The 22,981-nt window shown below is 49.8% G+C and overlaps 1 protein-coding gene across 1 annotated transcript in view; it reads right to left on the minus strand.

Annotated features, from left to right (window-relative positions):
* Positions 1 to 129: 129 nt before the first annotated feature.
* Positions 130 to 22,981, minus strand: part of AR (androgen receptor) — a 32,851-nt gene continuing 9,999 nt past the window's right edge. Inside the window, exons 3-8 of the mRNA XM_009334283.1 lie at positions 22,693 to 22,809; positions 15,621 to 15,908; positions 8,118 to 8,262; positions 7,101 to 7,231; positions 6,371 to 6,528; positions 130 to 5,361 (exon numbers count right to left, since the gene is read on the minus strand). Of these exons, the coding sequence (XP_009332558.1) occupies positions 5,206 to 5,361; positions 6,371 to 6,528; positions 7,101 to 7,231; positions 8,118 to 8,262; positions 15,621 to 15,908; positions 22,693 to 22,809 (995 nt within the window). The 3' untranslated portion in view covers positions 130 to 5,205. The remainder of the gene's footprint in view (positions 5,362 to 6,370; positions 6,529 to 7,100; positions 7,232 to 8,117; positions 8,263 to 15,620; positions 15,909 to 22,692; positions 22,810 to 22,981) is intronic.

Genomic DNA, 22,981 nt, shown 5'->3' on the forward strand with positions numbered 1-22,981 from the left:
AGGGGTGGGGCCCCCCGGTCTGCAGCGGGCCTGCCCGGCCGCGCCCAGAGCCGGCAGCGGGTTTCCATCCCCGCTGCCCCGGGGCAGCACACACGGCCCCAGCCGTGCGGCGCCGGTAACCGCCGCCGGTAACCGCCGCCGGTCCCCCTGCCACACGGGCATCTCCCACAGCTGCCAGTTTCCAGGTACTCTGACATTTGAGAGCGGGCACCAGGACGTGACGGTGCAGAGCACGACTCGGCCAGTCGTTACGGTACAAGAAAGGATTTCTGTGCCTCTAGAAGTCTACTCTGAAACAGTTAGGAAACAGCTACGACTCTGTAATTCCAGGATTCTGCCCTAAAGTGCAAGGACACTTCGTGCAGTCAAGGAGGGCAGAAATAAAGGACACTCCGTTGTCCCCCAAGTGCAAATACTATCCCTGTCTAACCAGAATCATCTACAAGAAAGCTGGAGAAGCAGATACTGGCACCAGACTATGCCAGCGTATGCTCCATTCATGCCATGAAAGGATGGACCTTTGAAAACTGGGCGGTACCTAACCAGAAAAAATTATTAAATTAAAAGTTTCCATTAATATTGGCACATACTGATTCATCTCCTGAAGAGTATTTAGTTGCAATAGTGTGCAATCAGAAAAGAAACTCTCTTAGAGCATTACATTAAATAGATATCTTCAGCAGTATAAAATGGGGCATGCCTTTTTTAATATATATATATATATATGTTTAAAATATGTTATTGAAACATCTAGGGAGAGAGATCAGTAAGTGGAGCAACAGCCGCACGTGGCAGGGAGCTGCAGAGACAGCCTGTGTTGGCAGGTGGCTCTGCAAGGGAGGCCAGCTCTTCCCAGTGGCACTGCCGGCCCCTCTGCCTGGGAGGCAGGTGACACCTTGGGTACCACCTCAGCACCCCTACGGACCACGGCAATGACCCCCACCAGCACCGCACGGGCCAGAGCGACAAGTGTGAAACCAGCACATGGTGGTAAAGGCGGTGAGTGTCCTGCCTTCCCTCCGCAGGGCTGACTCACTGGTATTTGCCTTGCTGTGCACACTGTGCGATGCTCTTTGCTCTGGCTTAACTCCATTTTTCCTGAAGCCAAGCACAAAGGGCCTTTTGACTTCTGTGGGAACAGTGTTCAGATGGTGCCAGGCTCTCCAGAAACATTCACGCAGTGTCCCCAAGCGGAGAGCCGCTACCCTAGCTCTCACTCTTGCTAAGCGAAGCGCCCTGCTGACTGCAGACGGTGCTGGCAGGAGCCTGCTGGGCGAAGGTGGGCGAAGGTCTGCAGTCGCTGGCCCAGAATGCTGCCTGCCTGGGCACGCCACCGCACCGCGTCATCTGGCTCACTTCTGGCATTACAAAGGATTGAGGAGGAGTTCCTCCTACGCTAACTAAAGGCAACCTCATCTCACACCCATTCTCTCATGGAATTGTGCTCTTCCGTGCAAAAATGCTGCTCCTGGGCCGACGCCAACGTGTGTGCTCCTTGTCTTCCATCTGCTGCCTTCGGCAGGAGCTGATGGTCTGAGCCGTGACCCAGGTTAAGCCAGCACAAAAGCCCACACATCCTAGATAAACCAGAGCAGAGCCAGTGAAACCGAAGGGGGGCTTGGACGTGGTCCGCTCCCTGGCTGTGCGCGTCAGCGATGCCAAGGGGGTCCCCTCTCCAGGGGCTCAGCCATCCCGAGGGAAGCCTCAGGGACACCTTCTACATGATTGTGAAGATGGTGAAATTCTCTTTCCTTTATTAAAGCAAAAATAGACAAGAAAACGCAGAAGAAAACACAAAGTACGAAGATATAGGGCAGGATGTGGACTTTGGTATTTCTTAAGCCTCTTTTTTCCCCAGTTCCTGCAGCAGCCCGTGAAAATAAACAAGGAAATAGTGTTAACTCTCCCCAGCAAAAAACGCACACAGGTGCTAGTGATCCTGGTTCCCACATCCTTCAGCCATCCCTCTAATAACATCATAAAAAGTCAACTTTTGAATAAAAAGTTGCAGAAGTTTACTTTGATGCTGAAGAGATGCAAGAACACCACCCCAATGCCCCACTCGAGTGCAGAGGGGCTCTGGGGTACTTGTTGACAAAGGCAGCTGGACTGCTCCCCTGCCCCGTCGGCTGGGGGATACTCCACGTGAGCTCCTGCTCCCTTCTTAAAGCATACGCGGTTGGAGAGGCAGCGTACACGCGAGTTGCATGCATCTGGCAGATGGTACATAGGCAGTATCCCCTTCTAAACCATTTTTCATTTGCACTATGCTTCCACCAGCAAATCAGTGTATGCAAATCCTTATTAAGTTTGATTTCTTCCCAATCTCCCAGCAGAAAAGTACCCAGCAGGATACCCCCGCTCTCACTAACTAATGAAAACTTTACTGACGTGACCTTGTGCAAAATATAAAGCTCTCCAAAGGGGCTATTCAGATTGCTCATAAACATCCTCCTGTTGATGACAGAGATCAGGGCATTACCGACCCAGTTATTCATTGTATTCTTCTGCTAATAGCCAGAAAATGTTCAAGAAGAGAGGAATGCACCAGCAGGATTTTTTTTACTGGTTCATTTGCACATATTAGTAGATCATATCAACGTTTAAAATGCTTGCAGCCCTCTAAAACAGGAAAAGCTATTGAGACACCGTCCTGTTGGCTGGCACTCAGGAAGGTTATCTATGGTTTCTGTTCCCACCTACATGAAGGTGTTTCAGGAAGAAGAGCACGATCAGAGCCATATCTAGCAGGGGAGAAAAGCCCATTACAAATAACTGTAAAGAGAGATCCTCCCCTTCGATAGTTTTGGGTTTTTTCCCTACCCCTTCCCTTAATGAAAATCCCATAGCATGATTGAAAAGTATCAGGAAAATTAAGCGTTTGTTCTTGCTGAGAGTTTGCAAAGAACCCAAAATACCATGAGGGCATTTGCCCGAAGAGCTGACGGTGATGCTCAGCTCGTGAGCGGCCCAAGCAGCAGAGCATTAGCACTGTTTTCTGCACGGCACGTGCGCGGCAATCAATTGGCCTAAACCTCATTCCCTTCACTTTCAAAGACGCCTGACAAACACAAGTAGCTGGTATTACGCAGGGGGAACACAGCACGACGCGAAGCGCTCGTCTGAGCAGGTTCACCTCTCCAGACTCCAGCGTTTGCTTCGTGCTTGTGGCGTCCCTGTGCCGGAGGACCACACCAGTGCTCTGGGCGGGCACAGCTCCGCCACAAGCTCCGTTCCGTGCCACAGCGGCGAAACCACCGCCCGCCAGCGAACCGCGTGCGGCAAGGCACGGACTTGCTGCTTGCCTGCGCTGGCACGAGGACCCCTTGTAGATGTCTGTGTCAGTAAAGCCAGACTGCGCCGCAGCCCCTGACGAGAAGTATTGCCCTGGCAAGAGCCTGTACGTGCCGCACTCACCGACACCCCGGCCAGGTCTGACCAGGCGGTTTTGGTGGGCTCACGGTTGTGCGGGAAGGGGGGACTGAAATACCGCGGGGAACGCAGGCTTGGCCACTTGATGGGAAGCAGAGCCCGCTAAATAAACAAATCTGAATACGGGTGTCGGGTAGGCCTGCATTTCCTTCTGAACTTGGGGTATGAAACGGAGTCAAGCCAACACTTATGCCTGAAAAAACGACCTGCTTTTCCCAGGTGTTCCTGACTGCTGGGAGTCACCAGCAGCTGCAGACCGATCAGCCTTTGCTGTTTGCTGGCTGTGGACCGAGTACCCCCGTTAGCCAGGGCGCGTTTATCCGTCCTCACGGCGGAGCTGCAGCCCGTGCTGCCTCAGCCCGGGCGCAGGCTGTGCCACCACCACGCCACGCGGAGCTGCTGGGGACAGGCGGTGCGCCTGGGACACTGCGCGTGGACGCTGCGCGTAGGACGGCGCGCGGGGGGGCAGGATCACCCCGGGCTGCAATCAACCCCTGCAATGAGCAGGAGCCGAGCGCACCGCTCGGAAGGGCCGGTCTCTTTGGCGTTTCCTTACAACCCCCTGAAGCGCCATGGCAGCACCAGCCAGTTACCGCAGCCGCCTCCCAAAGGACAGGATTAACAGCAGGAGTCCCGTGGCCTCGCAGGTCCCGCAGATCCCGGCCCCGCTGCTTTGCTCCCGGGATGCTCGTCTGCTGTCCCCAAGAATAGTTGGGACAAATGGAAAATAAGTAGCGTAGCTGGAAACCCAGGGTCTGCGGACACTCGGCAGGAGCAGAGCTGGTGAGGGGCTGGGCAGGGGGCTTCGGGTGCCCACGGGAGGAGGGGAGAGTGTGAGGTCTGAGGACGTCAGGCACTTGTGGAGGTGGGTACGGCTGTGTCGGAGGAGCAGCAGCTGTCGAGGATGGGAATGTGACTGCTGAGTGCCTGGGTGTCTGCGGGGCAGACCGAGATCCAGCTTGCCTGGCCGTAGGAAAAACATCCCAGGTGGAAAAGAGTAGCTACCCGCCATCTTTGGGGATTTCCGAAGGTCATCTTCCTCTCCAGCCCTTTTGCTGACAACCCCGTAATGCTCCATCAACTAATATGAATGCTCGTCCGCGCTGCTGCGCAGGCAGGGCTGCGGGGCCGCAGATGGCAGCGGCGTGCTGTCTGGAGCAGACCCCACAACGGCTGCACGGCAGCTTTCTGACCCAGCAAGCAGGTCCTGTAAATTCATCAGGCTGCAAATTCATCTCATCTCCCCAGCTCTTCTCTGTTTCTCTACTGCAATATTTTAACTCACCTGCTTCCCAGCACCATAATGCAAATAAAAAGTCCCGAAGGAGGCCAGTAAAGTAACCCACACCCAAACTTATAGGTTCCACCTGCTTCTTGTCTTGTTCTGTTTTTTAAAAAAACCCAAACCCAACAACTGCTGGCATTTCTCCCTATCTCCCGTGGCCCTGGGCGACTAAAAGTCACTGTGGAAAACACACAAACGAGAGAGTGTAGACACGGTGCCGCTGCCACCATGCCACAGTCCCCTGCCCCAGCACAGCGAGCCAGCCAAACCTAGGCAGAAGCCGTGGCAGGTAGTTCAGTTCAGAGGTACCTCAGGAAAAATAGAAATCTCAGGAATCCCAGCAGGTAGTCGTTTGTTACTGTCCGTCTTCTTGGCACACCACCTCTGTAGAGGGGATTCCACAAGGCACTGCAGTACAGTAGTGCAGAAGTAACAGGCAGGAGATGGCTGAAATGGGGGTGGCAGAATTGGGAGGTCCCTCCGGAAGATCACTGTGCGTGGAAGTAGATAGGCTTGACTTTTCCAGACAGGATCTTGGGAACCTGCACAGAGATGATCTCGGCCATCATTTCAGGGTAATCCACGCTCACCATATGTGCCTTAATTAAAAGGTCAAATGTAAACTGATGCAGATCCTTGGCAATCTGGGAAAGGAAGAAAGTTTGTTAAGCGAGAAGTCCCTGGTCAGCGATTTCTCTGAGAAGCTACCGAGCAGACATCAGCAGGGACAGCAGGTCAGGGCTGGACCTTGCTGCAGCGGGACCTGCTTTGCTCACTGGCCATCACCGCCCTGCTAGCAGTTACCAGCTGGCAGGTATGCATCCCGAGGATGAGCGAGGGAACTAGCCAGCCTGGGAGCATGTTGCATATTTTGCCGTGGCCCTTCACACTCAGACATCACTGAGTCCCACAAAAATGGGGATGTATGAAAATGGCACTTTCTTACTCCTACAGAAAGTTGTCTTACTGTGCGCAGATGCTGCTGACTTCACTTATTAAAAATTACTTTTTGCTTGTAGACATATAACTGTATGGGCATGGAGCTGAGCCCCGGGAAAGAGGAGGTCTAGTTCACATTCACCAGTACAACTTTAAGTCACAAATAGAGAATTTGTCTTCACTGCTGTAATCAGAAAAGATTCAGTGGGGGCGCTGAGATTTTGAGCTGTTCTGCTAGGCTGACAATGGAAAAGTATCGTCTACGAAGAGCTTTTCATTGCTAAAAAAGGAAGCCCATAAACCCAAGCACAAGAGTGGTTATTGCAGGGGGTGACAGACACAGATAACTTTCACTCCCTCAGTAGTTAGTGGCTGTCTTTTCTCTGTCGCTTAAGCTGGGAGCATACTGCAATACCATCCATGCAAAGGTGTGCCAAGAGTTAAAAAAATAAACCACAAAGAATCACAGAATCATCGAACGGCCCAGGCTGGAAGGGACCTCGAAAGATCACCTGGTCCAACCTTCCCTGGGAAAGGGAGCCGGGATGAGGCTATCTAGCGCCCTGTCCAATTGCATCTTTAAAACCTCCAGTGATGGGGACTACCACGACCCTGGGGAGGTTGTTCCAGTGAATGATCATTCTCACTGTAAAAAGTTTCTTTCTTATATCATGTCTTATGTGTATAGATAGACATTTCACCGTCCTCTCTTACAGGATGCACCGAGTCCAGGACCTTGGTGAGCTGGTAAAATCGCCGAGAGCAGGAGGTAGGGTTCTTCCTCTTGCAAGCGATGATACGGTCAAGTTCCTTAATGTAGTTCATTCGAAGTTCATCAAAGAGCTTCTGGTTCTTCAGGCCATCCACTGGAACTGGATGGAACATGAGAAGGAAACAGTAAGAGTTGCCCAGAGAGCGGAGAGAATAAAAGAGCAAGAGGAAGGCTGAAGAAGTGGTCAGTGCAGACCTAACAAGACAGATCTGCCCACCAGCCCTGCTTCCACTGTGGCCCTCACTCTGATCAGCTTGTTGGACTACTGCTAACCCAAGGACCCTTGTTCAGCACTCATTATAAAAGAGAGGCAATGTAACAAACTATTAGTTTGTCCGTGCTATTTTCGTGCTCAGCAGCTGGCGCTCAGAGGTCCCCATGATGACAGCAGTTAGGCTGAGGAGCAACCGCTTGCAGGAGCTGCACGGGAGAAATGCTGCAATGTGCAGAGATGGGATGGGCTAGCTGCAGGGGGGCTGGGTGGTGGCATCCTTATGCTTGGCAGCTTGCTGTCTCTGAGCAGCTCAAATTGAAGCAGAGAGGAGAACATCCACAGCCACCCCTCGGGAGGTACGAGTACATGCACACACACAGGGAAAGCACCAGATACCTCTGGGGCGATACAGCGCGTAGCAACTGGAGGTCTGTTGAGGAAAGGATGTGAGTACTTACTAATACTGAAGAACAGTAGAGCCTTCATACAGAGAAACTCCTGGGGTGTGATCTGAAGCCACCCGAACTCCTGAGAGAGGTGCCGCATCCTGACACATTGGCTGTACATTCTGGATTTGTGCATCCGGTACCTGGCAGGGCAAGATGCGCAACGCATGGCAAGGAGATCAAAGCGCTGCCTGCGTGATGTGTGGGGGAGGACACACTCTGCCCGACCCAGCAATCCCAGCCTCGCCTGGCACATCCCTGCTGCCAAGAACCTGAGCTCTGCCTCGGGGGATGCTGGCAGCAACAGGCCTGCATGCAGGAGAGGAATGTTTTCCAAAATGCCCCTGTGTAATCCTCTTCGTCTGGAAACGGATGACTACCTGGGATCTATGGGGTTGGTTTGACCCTCTGCCTTCCTGAAAAACGACTGCAACGATTCACCAAGTGTGGCTATCCGCAAGGGATGCGAAGCTGAGCTCAGAGCTCTCAGAGAGAAGGTGTGGTTTTGCTTACTGCTGTGCTTAGTTACTGGTTTTGAGCCCTTACACCCTACTGTCAACAAACCCTCCCCAACTCCAAGCTGACGGTACATCAGCGAGAACCCATCAGGAACTTACAATATACGTTTGTTTCTGTTTCTGCTCACTCCAGCTGACCAACCAAGCTGAAAACAGGAACTCAAATCCCTTAGAAAAAAGGCAGGTCTGTATGGACCGGCCCTTCACACCCAGCACCAGCACTTGCTGCTGCCCTGATGGAAGTCGAACCCAAGGCAAGGTTGAGGGGAAGGGAAGAAGGACCAGGAGAGACATTGCAACTCTCCTTATTGCTCCTGGAGATCACTGCAGAGCAATTAGAGGGGAAAAGCAGGGCCCTCCCATGCTTTGTTGATCAGCTCTGAAAGCACGATTACTCAAGCCGTACATTTCATAAGCGGATGAGAAAGCAAATTCCTTGTCTTGTTCTCATTTCTCACCTAGTCTGACCCAGACAAAGCAAAATATTAGGTGGTTGTTATTTCGCACTTACTCATTGAAGACCAAATCTGGAGCGAAGTAAAGCATCCTGGAATTGACATTGGTGAAAGATCTCCAACCCATAGCAAAAACCATAAGGCCCATCCAAGAGTACTGGATTATTGACATCTGGTCATCCACATGCAGGTTGCGAAATCCTATTAAAACATGAGAGAGGGAGGTTACAAATTAATATTGGCTTCCTGCAGTTACCAGGACTGTTTTCGTGCAGACTCCAGCTCTCCTGCAGTGCTACTCTTATGACAAGGTGGTCCACAGCCTAACCTCAGCTCGTCCCAGGACACAGACGGACAGCCGGGTGACACAACCGCAGCGTCAGCAGCAAGGTGCTCACACCCCGATGGGCAATCGGAAACAGCCAAAGCACAAAACCGCAACTGGAAGGGAAGAAAGGGGATGCCCAGGCACAAGGAGGGGATAAAGAAAAACACAAGCAGCAAAGTGTTTTAAAGGAAGGCAGTGGCAAGTCGTAATAAATGACATCTTCCCCCAAGAGTCTCAAAGATCTTCACAAATTGTATCTGAAGGCTTTGCAAGACCCAGTGAGGCGAACAAGCCTCATTCTGCAACAGACTGGACAAAAAAGGTACAGCAGGATGGGATTTAGTGACTTCCCAAAGTCCCGCGGGATAATACGTCCAGCTACGGGTGCTGAGCAGGTCCAGCTCCCCCCGCACCAGGCTCGCCCTGCCACAGCCCTCATTTCTGGCACTAATTACACCCCCAGACCAACTGAGTCTTACCGTGCCATATGCTCTGCAGTCATGGCGTAACCCCCAAAGCCTCCGCTCCAAAACATTCACAATTACCATGTGAGACAGTATGTCAAAAGTAAGTGAAATAAAGAGCCGATGAGGATTTGTTTGCTTTGCTCTGCTAACAGAAATAAATCAGCTGAAGGGGAGCAGGAGCCCCAGCAGCAATACAATTAACCGTATCACATTCTCCAGGCACTGAGGCAGAAACAAGCCCTCATTAATCAATTACCTCCTTTGGTGTAATTCTGGCACTCAAGGAAATAAGCGGAAAAACTTCCATTATTTTCAACCCATTAGGACTTCACGAAATTTAAGTAAATGGATTTCAATGTATAATGCTCAGAGCCAGCAAGTAACCCCGAGGCCTCATCACACGGTTAACAGACTGCTTCGGTTTCTCTGCCAAATACACAATGTATTTATCTAACGACTACGAAAATGAATATGAAAACCTCTGCCGAATTGCAAGCTAAAGAAAAATATCAATTAAATTCAAATTAGTGTTCTCAGATGGTGGTTCACAGTCAAATCCCAGGCATGTTTACAACACAGGCACAAACATCACCTCCAACACCGTACTTTTTTCCAGATACTTGTAAGTAGTCAAATGTAATCTGGTTTCAAGAAAATCGTGTGTTATTTCAATCAAATATTAAAGCAATTCTAGCACCTCCAGTGTATAATTATAATCCATTGAGCATTCCCAAGCATCTGTCTCTTGCTTGGGAATCTGCCAACTGCAAATGAGCACAAGTCATGCTTTATTGCTGACTTAACTTGCTTGACGTTTGAACACTTTCCTTTCAGCTTTCATGTCACTGGATTAAAAAACAGAAGCTTGCGTGCAAGTAGTGTCCTACCAAACCTGAATAGGTGATTTCCACCTGGAGGGCTCTCAGCTACCAGCTGAACATGAACCTCCTGGCAGCCAGAGTGAAACTCGTTCACAGCACACGAGTACAGACAAGGCGTCTGGGCAACTCAAGGACTTCACAAAATCAGTCATACTCATCTCTAGGACATGTCTAAGTTAGATTTTCATATTTAATTACAGTACTGCATGCTATAAAAAGCCTTTCTATTTATCCAGTAAATTTGCTCAGAGATGAATTCACTGCCTAGTAAAACCTAAGCCATTCACAGTGACCGCTTCCTTGAATTTCCTCCTGCTCCATACTTGCCACTGCTCTTTTTCCTTGCCTAGACTTTCTGAAAAGATTGGAAAAACTTGAGTTACTTGAAGAGGAGCCATGCTGCTGGTCCCTGCAGTTGAGACTTTGTGGTGAGTAGGCAGCGAGATGGTGCACGGAACGCTCCCACACTGGCACCGAGTGACGAGGACGAACATTTCGTCGGTCTGCTACACACTCACCCCCCCCCCAAATCCTTAAGGTTGGGGTTTTCCCCTTTTTAAATTCCTCGTTGAAGGAAGAATGCATCTTGTCCTCTGAGGGAATTAGCAGACAACGCTCTATTAAAAAACAGAGCGAACGTGGAAGAGCAGATCAGACTGAAGACTGACAGTCAGAACTCCCTCCGTAGTTTGAAGGAAGCTCTGAAGAAGGCTCAGCACAGCCCTCCCGACAGGACACCCCAGCGTGCCCGGGCGAAGGAGTTCCCCGGGAAAGATGCTCTTAACCACGCAGACAAGAAAACCCTGCGAATACGAGCGTATTTATGATGGCAGATGCTCTGTCTTCAAAAGAGATGCAAGAACTTGCCTATGAGAAGTTGGGCCCAAGAGGTGCTATAGGGCCAGAAATGAACTGCAAGCCAAGGCATGATGGAGAGGATGAGGTGGGGGCAAATCGGAGGTCTCTCACGTCTGGTTTCCCTTGTGCCTATATTCTGGGAGCCAGGCCCATAAATCCTACCACCAGAGAGGAAACCTATACACTGTGAGTTGGAGGCAGAAAACATACCTGCGAACAGCGAACTCTGTGAAATTTAACCCTAATTCACACAAATGACCCACCCCCCTTTTGCTGGGTTCAGCATCAACAGGACAAAGCCCTTGGAAACACCAACATCTACGGCAGAACCTCCTCATCCTGCTCGCCCCGTCGTGATGCTGCAAGCCCTGCCTGTGCCCGGGCAAACCAGCGCCAGAGCTGCCTCTGCAGGCGGCAGTTCTCACCTAGGACTGGCTTTCCCTTAACCACCGAGTATCAGCTTTTCAACCTATCTGGGGAAAGTATTTGTTGCTCCTAATCTTTGCTATGAGAAGGATTTTGGTGCACTTGTTCATTACTTTGTAATTATGTTCACTAAAAAAAAAATATTTGCGCAAGCTTTATCAGTGTTTAAGGAAAGGTATTTGAACACAACAGTTCTGTTGTTACAGGACTTAACGTTGGCTTTCTGCTTGTCCACAAAAACAAGTTCTAGAAACACAGTGGCTGACTTTTCTAAAAGGAATCACTGCTGCCATTCTGAGCTGAAATGCCTTGAAACAAAACTGATTTTCAGAAACCAGACACCTATCATTTCCTGGAAACCACCCCCCCTCCAGGCATCTTAGATGGTGTATGGCCAAAATCACTGTAAAAGAAAATAAATACAAACCTAATGCCACAATATATTGTTAATTTTTTAATATTGGCATATTTTGAAGAGACCCAAATGAAGCCATCTTCTACAGAAAGAAATCATAGCAAAAGTAAAATTAAATTTACTGATGACTTGAAAAAGATCAATGCATAACCTTTTTCGTGTGAATAATTGTAAAGCAGCATAGTTTGGAAATAAATTCTTTACATTCTCTCTTGATGCGCTGCTGTGCCAGAATGATATCTTCCTAAGAGATCAGTAGCTGAACACCTCACATGTTACCATAAGTAACATTTCTAATATAGACAAATACTCATTTTGTATCTGGAAATTTTATTGCCCAGAGAATGGAAAAAGATGCACAATTAATTATATACTTAAAGGGTGAGTTAGATATGTGGTAGGCAGTATATTTGAAACAGAAAAGCAAGCGAGCAAGCAATGGCCTGGAACACCCATAAAGCTCTAACTAATGGCAAGTGCACAGGGATGTTGCAATAGCTCTAATAAATAGGTCCATCTCCCATGATAGCCGGTGGAGTATTTCACCTGATCACATGTGCAGAGTTGCTAAAAACACAAAGGGTGTTCATCTGCCTCACTGGCAGCAGAGCCGCAGCCTGCCCGTGCCCTTCCACTGCTCCGCTGTGAAGCAGCCCTTCCCCACACACTCACAGTCCACTTATTTTTTGTAGACCGATTTCCTAACAGCTTCGGGAATGAACTGAAGACTTTTCGTTTGCTGCCAGTTAAAATGATATTTAAACTAACGTGTTTGAGTGCTGATCTAAATTAACTGTAACACCTTTACTGAATTTATGTATATGGAAAAGGGAAAATACATACTCCTTCCACTTACCTTGAAGTGGACAGATTTTATGGATTTAATCAGCTTTTTTAATCCTGTGTTTCAGCAGCTTTCTTGGCAAGCTGTGGTTATTTAATCTTTCCTTTCCAGGGAAATCACAGTTTGATTCTACCTTCTCCTATGCAGAATTTCAATTGCATAGGGTCCAAAGGGCCATACATTACATTTTCTCCACTAGACAGAGGCTGATATTGCTACTGCAGGCAAGCAAGATTCAGAAATGCTCCTACCTGATGCAGTCTTTTTTCTAGGATATCACTGAAACCTCACTGGAAGAAGTGCAGGAACACCTTGCTGCATATTAATCACTCTTGGTATACAGGTGATGTTCAATGCAGGACGCAAGGTTAATAACCACCTATTAACCAATACTAATCTATTGCCAGCATTATCAGGCTGAGGCTACCTCTATCACGGGTGCAAGTTCCCCCTCCTCCCACCAGCACAGTCATTGGAAAGTAACACCTTTGCCCCTTTACACTGATATATATCTTAACTGACACGCAGGGCTGCTTATGCTTAGTTAAGCCAACGCTTGTGCCAGATGTGCTTCATTAATGGGGAAAGGGGAAGAGGGGATAACATTCCACCCTGACTGCGGACCCACTGAGGACCACGCAGCACTTGCAGCAGCCAGCTGACGTGGTGCCCCTGCGGGGCAGGGGACAGAGCGAGGTTTGCCTGCTCGGCACCAGAAGCACCCGCTGAGATGCGCTGCTTTGGCTGTCGGCCTCGGGCACTGTTCCTCCTCACGGCCAAGGCAGGCTGTGCCATGGCACTGCAGCGGCCGGTCAAGCCCTCTGGTCTGCTCCCATCGCACCTCGCCAGCAACGGCGTTCATTAAGCAGCCTCCAGTCTCCCAACAGACCGTGTGAAGATCTTTCTGTTTTGATAAAAACAACTACATCCCACTGTTTTAAATTGCTTGGGTTTTGTTTCCATCACTTCTCTCCCTGCATGCATTTGCCCGCATCGCCCCTCTCCTGAGCGCACCGAGCGTCAGGCTGCCTAGCTGACCTGCAGACCCGGGAACTGAAAACACTTCTGCTTTATTAACCAAAATATCACTTAAATAAATTATAGATAGCAAACTACCTCTGGCTACGGGGTAGGATTCTGCAAGTTTACCCAAAAAGTGAGGCGGCCGCAGTGCGCGCAGGGAAGGGCAGCGCCTGGGCACAGCCGCCCGCCCCTGCAGCCGGCCCGGCGCTGTGCGCCTGGTCCTCGGCCGGCTCCCGGGGGAGCACCAGCGCCAGAGCAGGCAGAACCCAGCAGTGGATGAGATCCACCTCGCAGCGGCAGCTGAACTGTTGTTTATTCCTTCCCTGGAAAATATCAGGAGAATGACTAAGTGGCGAATTTGTGGTTATTACTGTTGAACCCCGGCGCTGGCACATGTCAGGGAACTGCAGAGAGAAAGCTGGGAAAAACAACCTGGCTTTGCCTCTCGCTGCGGAACAGTGATGCTAACGGTCAGGCCAGCGCCAGCTCCGCGGCCGGTGGGATGGGGAGGGCAGCCAGGCAGCATCCCACCACAGCGTGCCCACGCAGGAGAGCTGGGCTCCGTAAGGGATCCCCTGGCCTGCAGAAGGGGTTGCGGTTATACTGTAGCTGCCCAGAGAGCGGTGACTGCTCAGACATAGGAAGATTAGAATTAATTTTGTCCAGATGCCGTCACTGGCAGAGCGGGCGCGGGCGCCGGCCCCGGGAGGCAGCGGTGCAGCAGCTGGCACCGCTGCGCAGCCATGCACCATGGGATAGGAGATCAGGTGCAGTACAGGAGAGTAAAAGCCTTTGATAAGGGGGTGGTTACGATGAAAAATGTTTTTCAATGCACTCTCCCTTTCCATTAGCACTACCGCAGTTTTACAACCTCAGCCCCTGGATTGCCAGTCCGGTTTGGTGGTGTCTCCGTGTACTTTTCTGAAGAAATCTTGATGTCTGATGTAGATAAGCCGAAGAGAAAGCATGATTTGTCCCTGGTTTCACAAGCTAGGTGAACCTTTTCTGACTCAAGAATACAAGAAATAGAATGGGCTATTCTGCACTTAATCATATTCAGACCAACACCCCTCCTGCACCACCGGTCAAGCTACTTCCAGGGGGACTGCTGAATTTCTGACGTCTGACTGCAGTCAAACGTCTGACTGCAGTTCATCACCAGATTTTGGCATATAGTGGCAAACTTATTTTGCCTCAGTTTCCTCCTTTGGTCATATCACCCCGCACATAAAGAGCAGGATCCCTGTTTTCTGTGGCATTTCCCGAGGAACAGGGCCAGGGTGAGGAAGGCAGCTTGGTATCGTCCCCACGCCCCAGTCTCAGGGATGCTGGAAGGTGAACCGGATCCCGCTGCACCCAGAGTGATCTCAGTCTTCTGTAATTTCACTCATTCCGCTGGCAGGATTACAACATGCAACGGGCAGCGTGTTACAGACTGGTAACACCCAATGCTCAGAACCAAGGAGTGTATTCAATGAAACACATACATCACCGGGATGTTTTAATTTACAGCACCTGATAACTATCACCACTTGGAAACTTCCCGACCCTAATGCACTCCCATATCACGACTCTGAATGCATCATAAATATATTCCAGCAGCCTGTCACACAAGAGCAACCTGACTGCCAGGAAGAAGCCCCTTGGGATTTTGTATCCCTCTTTTGCTATTTTACAATTAATTGGCTTGTGAAATACAAAAATGGCACGGAAGGATCTCTCCCATCTCTCAAGCCTCAGCTACTTTCAGCCCAGTCTCCCCCATCTCACTTTCACATCGTGAAGTGGCACACTTCTGATTCACCTGGGGAATTTACCCTTTTCACCACTTCATGCAGGTTATGGGATGGGGCTATCACTTGTTTAGAGAAGACTTCTGCAGCTCTGGCGGACACAGCCCTGGAAGTGGAGCAAAACCCCTGCACGGAGAGCGGGAAGAGAGCAAGACCCTGAACCCCCGACCAGCAACAGCCCTTCCCACGCAGGGAAGCAGACGCATGCCTACACAATACTGTGTGCCAGGGGTTATCAGCGGGGACAGACCCAAAAGCGCAAGTTTCTACATACTTTGTCACCCCTTAGCCACCTCTCCCATCAACCAAGCCACCCAAAGGAGACAAACCTGCTGCTGCCGCAGCCTGCTTTATGGAGGTATTACACAGCCAGGCACCTCGTGAAGACGCTCCCCCAAGGAACTGTGTGACGGTGGGACATGGGCTGCAGACCACCTCCTTCGAAACCCACCCCAGGCGATGCAAGCAGGGGGCTTTAGGAACGTGCCAGGGAAGGGACGGGATTTGTTAGTTTTCTTCCTCACCTGGCAAGGCCTTTGCCCATTTGACCACGTAGACCAGCTGCCTCTCCCCGAGCTCATTCAGGCTGGTCAGCAGGTTGGAGAAGGAGTCCGGCTGGCTGTTGTCATGGCCGGCACATACCACGCCAGGCTCAATGGCCTCCAGGACGTTGAGGAAGATGGGCTGGCACTCATACCCATCAATGTGCGTCATCATCATCTTGGGAGCTTGCTCCTCTGTGGGGCTGCATGAGCTGGCTGTCTCCGTGTCATCTGGTGTCTTCAGGTTACCCAGCTTCTTCAGCTTGCGGGCTGTGGAAATGACACATTTTAGTGTGATGCTTAAAAATAAAAAAACCCCTTGAGGTTTCTTGGCCTCCAGCTCCATCACTTGTATTTACGAGGAAAGGGAAACTGACGGCCAGCAGCAGCTACTCCTTCAGTGCACGCCTCCCAAAGAGTGCCTCGGCGTCGCAGACCTCACCTAAGGACAAAAGGGAGCACACACTGCACAAGGAAATCCATTTGCTCGTTAATCCTATATGGAAAAGAACAAGCACGATTTACATCCTCAGCCGTGACCTGTCTCACATTAACTCCCACTTAGAAACGGAGAGGAAGAACTGGGGAAAAGAGGGAAGAGGTGACTCGATTCAAACAACTACTCACATGCAATTAAAAAGGGAAGCAACACAAGCAAATAAACTCAGTAAATGGACGTGTTCCAGGGAAAAAAGCCATTGCACTCGGATGCTCAAGTGGGATTGTGCCATCCCAGGCCAGAGTGGAAGCGGGCTGCAACTGACAGAAAAGCCTTCTCCCTGCCCGGGGCTCCTGCAGCCCCTGCTGCCCTACAACCAAGCTCTCCCAGCTGGGTCACTGCTCTACAAATATATTACGGAAAATACATTTCAAAAGCTAGCAGGTGGTCCCATGGCTGTTTCCCTGGAGTCTCCCCAGCTAGCCCACCAACGAGGAGAAGACTCGAGCAGGGGTGGCCTTGGTCTGCCAGCCAGCTTCAAGAGGAACGTCAGCAGAGTGGGCTTGTGGGGTTGGGACTGCAGGCAGCCAACGACTGTGCCCATGTCACCATGACGAAGTGTCTCTCCTGTGCGCCCGGCTGTTAATTACAGATGCCAGTCTGCTAGCAAGATACACCAAGAGCTTCAGATGCGTGACTTCAGAATTCTTGGAGTGTCAGTGTTCACCTAATTTAATACCTACATGACAGTGCTCAGCACAACACGGGTTAGCAGCCTACTGTAGATAGGAACAGCTTTCACCCCTTACCGACTCCAAAAACCCTAATTAATTAGAGAAAAAAAGCTGATGGCTTAATTCAAGCAGAAAATGTAACATCAAACCAATTGTCCTTGGGGTTTTGGCTCCTTCATTACATTATACTTATCTCAAATTTCCTTTCAGCTGTAATCAGAAAAACAAGCAGCAAAACATAAAAATGTCGAGTTAAAGAGCAGCTTTGTAAATCAATTCAAAACATTGATCTTTAAGTAATGTACTTTCGATGATCTACTGTAAGAGCAATTAAGACCGGCTGCTCTGTAAAAAAGGAGGAGAAAAGAGTAATAAAAATAAGAGAGCAACAGGAAAACAGGGCTGCAGTGCAGCGTGACATGCTTCAGCCATCGTCTGCTCAGGTGGCAGGCCAGCCAGAGCATCGAGCCTCCCCCCTCCCACCCCTCCAGAAGTCGCAGGCAGCACAGGCAGCACCAGGGTCTGGCAGGCTCCCGACGCTCTCCTCTCTAACCTCCGGAGAGCCGATCCCCCGGGACAGGTCAGGCACCGCTCTCCCTGGAAGCTGCACTCGGGTTTTGTTCTCGACAAGCAGCGCGGAAGGAGAGGAGCGCAGAATGCTGATCCCACGTTCCCAAACAACCTTGCGTTAATTTGGGAAGGAGGCACCGGGGCTGACTCCACCTGAGGCAGAAATCGTCTCATGGCTGTGCTTGGCACTGGACCCTTAGAATGCTGCTAGGAAAGAAAAGCTCCCAGGCTTAAAACAAGAAATAGAAAATGAACTGTATCTTCCAAAGATGAATAACCAGTGCCCATCAGGTCGTGTGCGTAACTGGAGCCCAACCCACACCATATAAAACACACACATAGTTTGGTCTGAATTTTTTTTCTTAAAATTGAATTATCTAGTACTAAAAGATATTGAGTGAAGTGAGAAGAGAGCAAGCAACCAACTATGCTGGCTCTGAGACTGCAGCGTAAACCAAATCCCTCCGTGTTGGAGAGCAGTGAACGTGGATGGTAACTGCTCTTATCAGAGGAGCCCTACGTCTGTGCTTTCCAGGAGCAGTTGTTCCACAGATCACTGAAATACTCATGTTACTAGATGGAGAAAAGCTTCAGAGGTAAAGAGTAGCTTATATTCAGTCATCTGTGCAAAAGCCCTTTTTGGTGGTCGCTCCTACTCAGCAGCTACTGGGAACAAATAAAAAAATAGAAGTTGAAGACATCTGTTATACTTCTATTCTGGGATGAGCTAAGCTAGGCAGAAGTCTACACCGTACTTCTCCAAACCAAGGTGGGACGAACCCCAGCACGTGTGACTGAAAACAGGCAGTTTACGGGCTCGGCTGTTAGTAGGGACAACAACGCTCAGGAAGCCCTGAAAAGCAGCTGCGGGCACAGCACCGCCCCTGCGTCACACCCACAGCGCATCTGCAATTCAGCCTGGGGCTAACTCAGAAAATATCGTACCTATTCGGAAAAAAGCTTAGAGGACGTAATTATACGGTATCACGATAAAATATTCACCAGTGCAAGAATCCCTAGGGAGCACACAACAGAGCGATTATAGAAGTGACACACATTTTAAGCGACTTAACCCGCCCACCCTCCCGCCAGGCGTTTCTGAAGCTGGTGAAGGAGCACTCCGGGCTCCAGCACGGATTTTTGATGAGTGCTGAGACTCGGGGAAGTTCTGGGGACCTAGAATAAAACGGCTTTTGCACTAGCAATGACAGAGAAATCCTGCCATCCCCAGGCACCGCACGCTGATTTCAGCTGCAGGCAAAACGACAGAGAAGCTGAAACAGGACTTGACTTATATCGTGTTCTTTAAATTTTTTAGTACCAGCAGCGTGCGGCTTGTCAAAACCAGATCCTGTCAAGCTACCTATCTTTTCTGGCACGATAATTTTAGTTGATAATTATAATAGTACTGGTATAGCAGACACGTTTAAGAGATCTGAGTCAATCCGGCCCACATGAATTAAAAAACTCAAATGATATAAAATCACACGGTACCACTGAATGATTTTAAATCCCTCAGGTGATACACCTCAAAAGTAATTATAAATGTTGAAACAACATCAGACAGGTTTGTTTCTTACAATGGTTGTTCATGACCCTTTGCTAGCGAATGTCTACTTTCATTCCAAAAAGAAAATGAACCATTGCTACTAAAGTCTACTAAAATCTGTATGACAATGCAAAGATGGGAAAACAGTAACGAACATTAAGGACTGATAACTGAACAGATTGATTAAGGTCTGCTGATAAGTTCAGTCTATTAAAGCAAACTAAATTTCACTGTAAGTAGATATATCGAGCAACTGAAAAAGTGAGCCATATGCAATGAAAGTCGAACTCCATCCTCGGCAGCCTGAACTCGCACCAAAAGCTGACGGACAAACACAGAGGCCCGAGCTGGCAGGACGGTTCAGTGGACACGGGACAAACAGGATCCCATGCCACGTGAAGGAGGAAAACGCTGGCCTGGAGAGCCTCTTACCACCGCCTTTAAGCACTGACGCTGCTGACACTGGGAAACTGTGATTAGACGTTCACCGTACGAGGGAGGTGTTCGCAAACTTGCAGAAGCTGTAGGAACAGTAAAGACTAGGCAATGCACCTTGGAGAAAGGAAGTAAATCATTTTACCTAGGTGGCTATGCAGAAGGCTAAAGGGTTATTAAGTCACAGCCAACAAATACCCACGGCAGGGACAGAAATTCAGTGAAAGTAGTTTTTTCAATCTAGCAAGCAAAGATGTAATAAAGATCCAGTTGCTGGAAATCGAGGACAGGCAAGATGAAAAATAAGGTACGTCTATCACAACACTGAACGCAATTAACTACTGCAACTGCGTGGCAAAAAATGTGTTAGATTCTCCACTGCTGGAAATGCTTACATTGATATCAAATGTTTTTATAAGACATGAGCTCTACTTTAACCACAGTAACTGGACCTGAATTAGGACTAAATACAGGTATGACTCATGCCTTGGGCTTTTACAGGCTATCAGTAGTTTTCTAGCCCTACCATCAATGAAATGAATTTTACATGTTTGGGAGGTTTTTCCCCACGACAGGACCAGCACGGAGCGCAGTCGCTAGGCTGAAGGTGCAGAGGAAACGTCCCGCAGCGCAGGCGGGCTGCCAGCTCCGGCCGAGGGCAGAGGCGCTTGGTTCTCACCATGGGAACCGCCTGCAGGGCCTCGCACGCCGAGATTAAAATGCACTGGCAGCAAACGAACGGGAAGTGCCTTAAATCGGGAGCTCCGCAGCTCAGCAGGAGTTGCGCGGGCCGAGTGATGTGCAGGCTGCGGGCTGGAGCGGGACGGAGGGGTCCGGATGCCCGTGTGTGCACGGGGGCTGGCAGGACCCGTGCAGCCGCGCGTGCGGCGACACACTTCTCGTGCACGGGGGGCTGGCAGGATCCGTGCAGCCGTGCAGGCACCAGCGCTCGCAGTAGGAATTGGTGCTGTGGGAGACGCAGGACAGTGCACCAACCGAACCGAGTACACGAAACCGGCATTATCACTTTTTTTTTTTTCTTTTGCTTTTCCTTCTCTTGGGCTTTACAGTGTTGATCAGGAGAGAAGATTCTGTTTAATGGATTTCAGCTTGCAGGTCAGAGTGATCTCAATCAATAATGAAGTGCTTCGACATATTGCCATTCTGTGCCAAAGCAGAGAGTCCTAAATAAGGTATTCAGTGTGTCACCTCCTCCTCCCATTAAACACACTGAGAGCTGCAGGTCTGCTGGTCACAGGCGGCTCTATTATAGCCTACAAGTGATTGGTAATTAACAGGCAGTTAAAAACAACTGTTTGGAGCTTGGAAGCATTTTCAAATGCTCTGCCTCTCTACTGTGGGAGAAATAACTGTGGACAAACTCATAGCATGCATGTTTCTAACAATTGCCTTTAAACCGACATTCAAAACAAATGTAAAACAGACCAGGCAGAACAGGTCAGGGTGACCCAAAGAGCTTAAGAAAAAAAAAGGGGGGGGGCTATCAGTATTAGCATTAATTTTGTCAGTGTGTCCTGCAGAAGAAGGTTACCCTGATGTATGTCTTCTCTTACTTAAGGAAATATCACCAGAAAAAAAGCACTTAAAAGTAAGAGCATGCTTGTTTTGGATGGCATTACGAAGCCCTTCTGCTGGCTGTGGACCAGGGAGCTGGGTTTGGCTCCTCACCCCTGTCCCCCAGCTCAGGAGCCCAGCAATCCCATGGGCAGGGTGGTGGCAGCATCCCGGTCCTGACCCTCCCAGGCAGAGAAGGGAAGGGTGCCAGAGGAGTCTCCCTGCTATGAACGGCCACCAGCGGCCATGAAAATGACTGTCATCAGGAACTCCTGCAAGAAGGCGTGCGGGCAGGCACGGCGCCGGGACAGGCTCCTCTGCCCTCGCTCCTCCCAAGCTGGGCTGGATGACCGGGGCTGGGGGCAGAACCAGTGAAGCAGAGGTGGAGATAGCCACCTGGTAACTTCAGCAAGCAAACTGCCCGCTTGGTCGCATCAGGTGGATTGGGCACCTCCCTGGTGCTCCGAAATTGCGGTGCGCCTTTGCACGTGCCCATACACATTGCTCCCAAAGTGCCGCAGCAGCAGCAGCAGCACCCTGCCGTTTGCCAACAGCTTGCCTGCGACGGAGGGGGAGTGTTAAGTGAAGGGTGGTCGGAGCTAACACACGGGGTTGATGTCACGAGATTTTAGGACTGCGTTACCTTTTGGGACGTTTGTTTTTTCTGCTTGCTACCAGGAGGAAAAGAGCAAGCTGCACGTCTCTGTGTCACCCCCGTCCAAGAGCCGTGTCCCCACCGCGCTCAGATTTACTACCCGCTGCTGCGAAAGCAAAGGGGAGCAGGCTGGCTCCTGCCCTGCCGACCGAATGTGTTTGTTGGTACCTGAGCTGTAAGAACTGTTCTGGTGAGAAATAAAATTAAATGCTCCTCGATGCATAAATTTATTGCTCCTCGATGAGCAATAAACCAGAACCATTTCGGTAGCAAGTTCCTCAAGACAACATTCCAGCAGTCCAGCAGCTCCGGGAGGCACTGCCCATCCCAGCAACATTTAAACTAAAATGTTGGCACATCTAACTAGCCAGGGCTCCCCCACTTCCCTGCGCTGTGCCTGACGCTGCCAGTGGCTTTCCTTTCTGTATCACCCGTGGACGCCCCTCCGCTTCGCTGTCAGAGGCCTTTTCATCATGGGTCAGGTCCATCAGCCCTGTTTTTCAGGGTATTTTCTTCTTCAGTCTCACATCAAATGAACTCAAAGATGAGCCACCCAGTGATCTACATTGTAGCTTCTAGATTTTGAGCAGAAAATGTCAGATTTTGGATACAGGCACTCTATCAGGTTTTGGTAGAGCTACAGGTTTTGGAACAGAGACAAACTGTAACAAGGATCTTTACCAGAGATACAGGAGCAACTTCCATTCAGTGAAGAAAAATACTGGGGCTGTAATTTTATAAAGAAAAATGCCACTTTCTGCCTGGGAAAAATCATCTTAAAATGGAAGTGCTCTGTTCAAAGAGGCTTTGGTGTGAGTGAGAGTCCAGCTAACCCGGATGTTTACATCTTTTCAGATTAACAAGGTTTTAAATTAAGGAAAAGAATGTTTCCTGAAACTCAAACAAAAGTTTAATGAAATTCACAGTTGTCGTATTAGAAACCTGCAAATGTTTCCCGAAGCTCATTATGCTCCATCAGCCTCATTTTTTCAGACATTTACTGACTATTAATATGCCAAGTACATTCATTATCTGCAGGGTTAGCCTGGCTGCCCCAGCCCGTCGCAAGGACCCAGGGGATGTTATTCAGACAGTACCTCCGAGAGTCATCCCAGCTTCGTAGCACTTCCGCAGGCGGCAGGATGGGCAGTTTTTCCTCCTGAACTTGTCGATGGTGCAGTCATTCCGGCTGGCACAGAGGTACTTCTGTTTACCTGCAAACATCAGAGGAAACGGCAGATGGGTGGTGGGTACCGATCAGACCGGGTTTACAAGGAGAAATGGGCTCACGCTTTCTCAGTGTCACCAGGGTCACCGGCATCGCTGGAGGAGAGAGAGGAGAGGGGAAGGGGAAGGGGAGGGGAAGGGGAAGGGGAAGGGGAAGGG

This window comes from Pygoscelis adeliae, unplaced genomic scaffold (assembly GCF_000699105.1).
Source record: "Pygoscelis adeliae isolate BGI_AS28 unplaced genomic scaffold, ASM69910v1 Scaffold191, whole genome shotgun sequence".
In the NCBI taxonomy this organism is placed as follows: Eukaryota; Metazoa; Chordata; class Aves; order Sphenisciformes; family Spheniscidae; genus Pygoscelis; species Pygoscelis adeliae.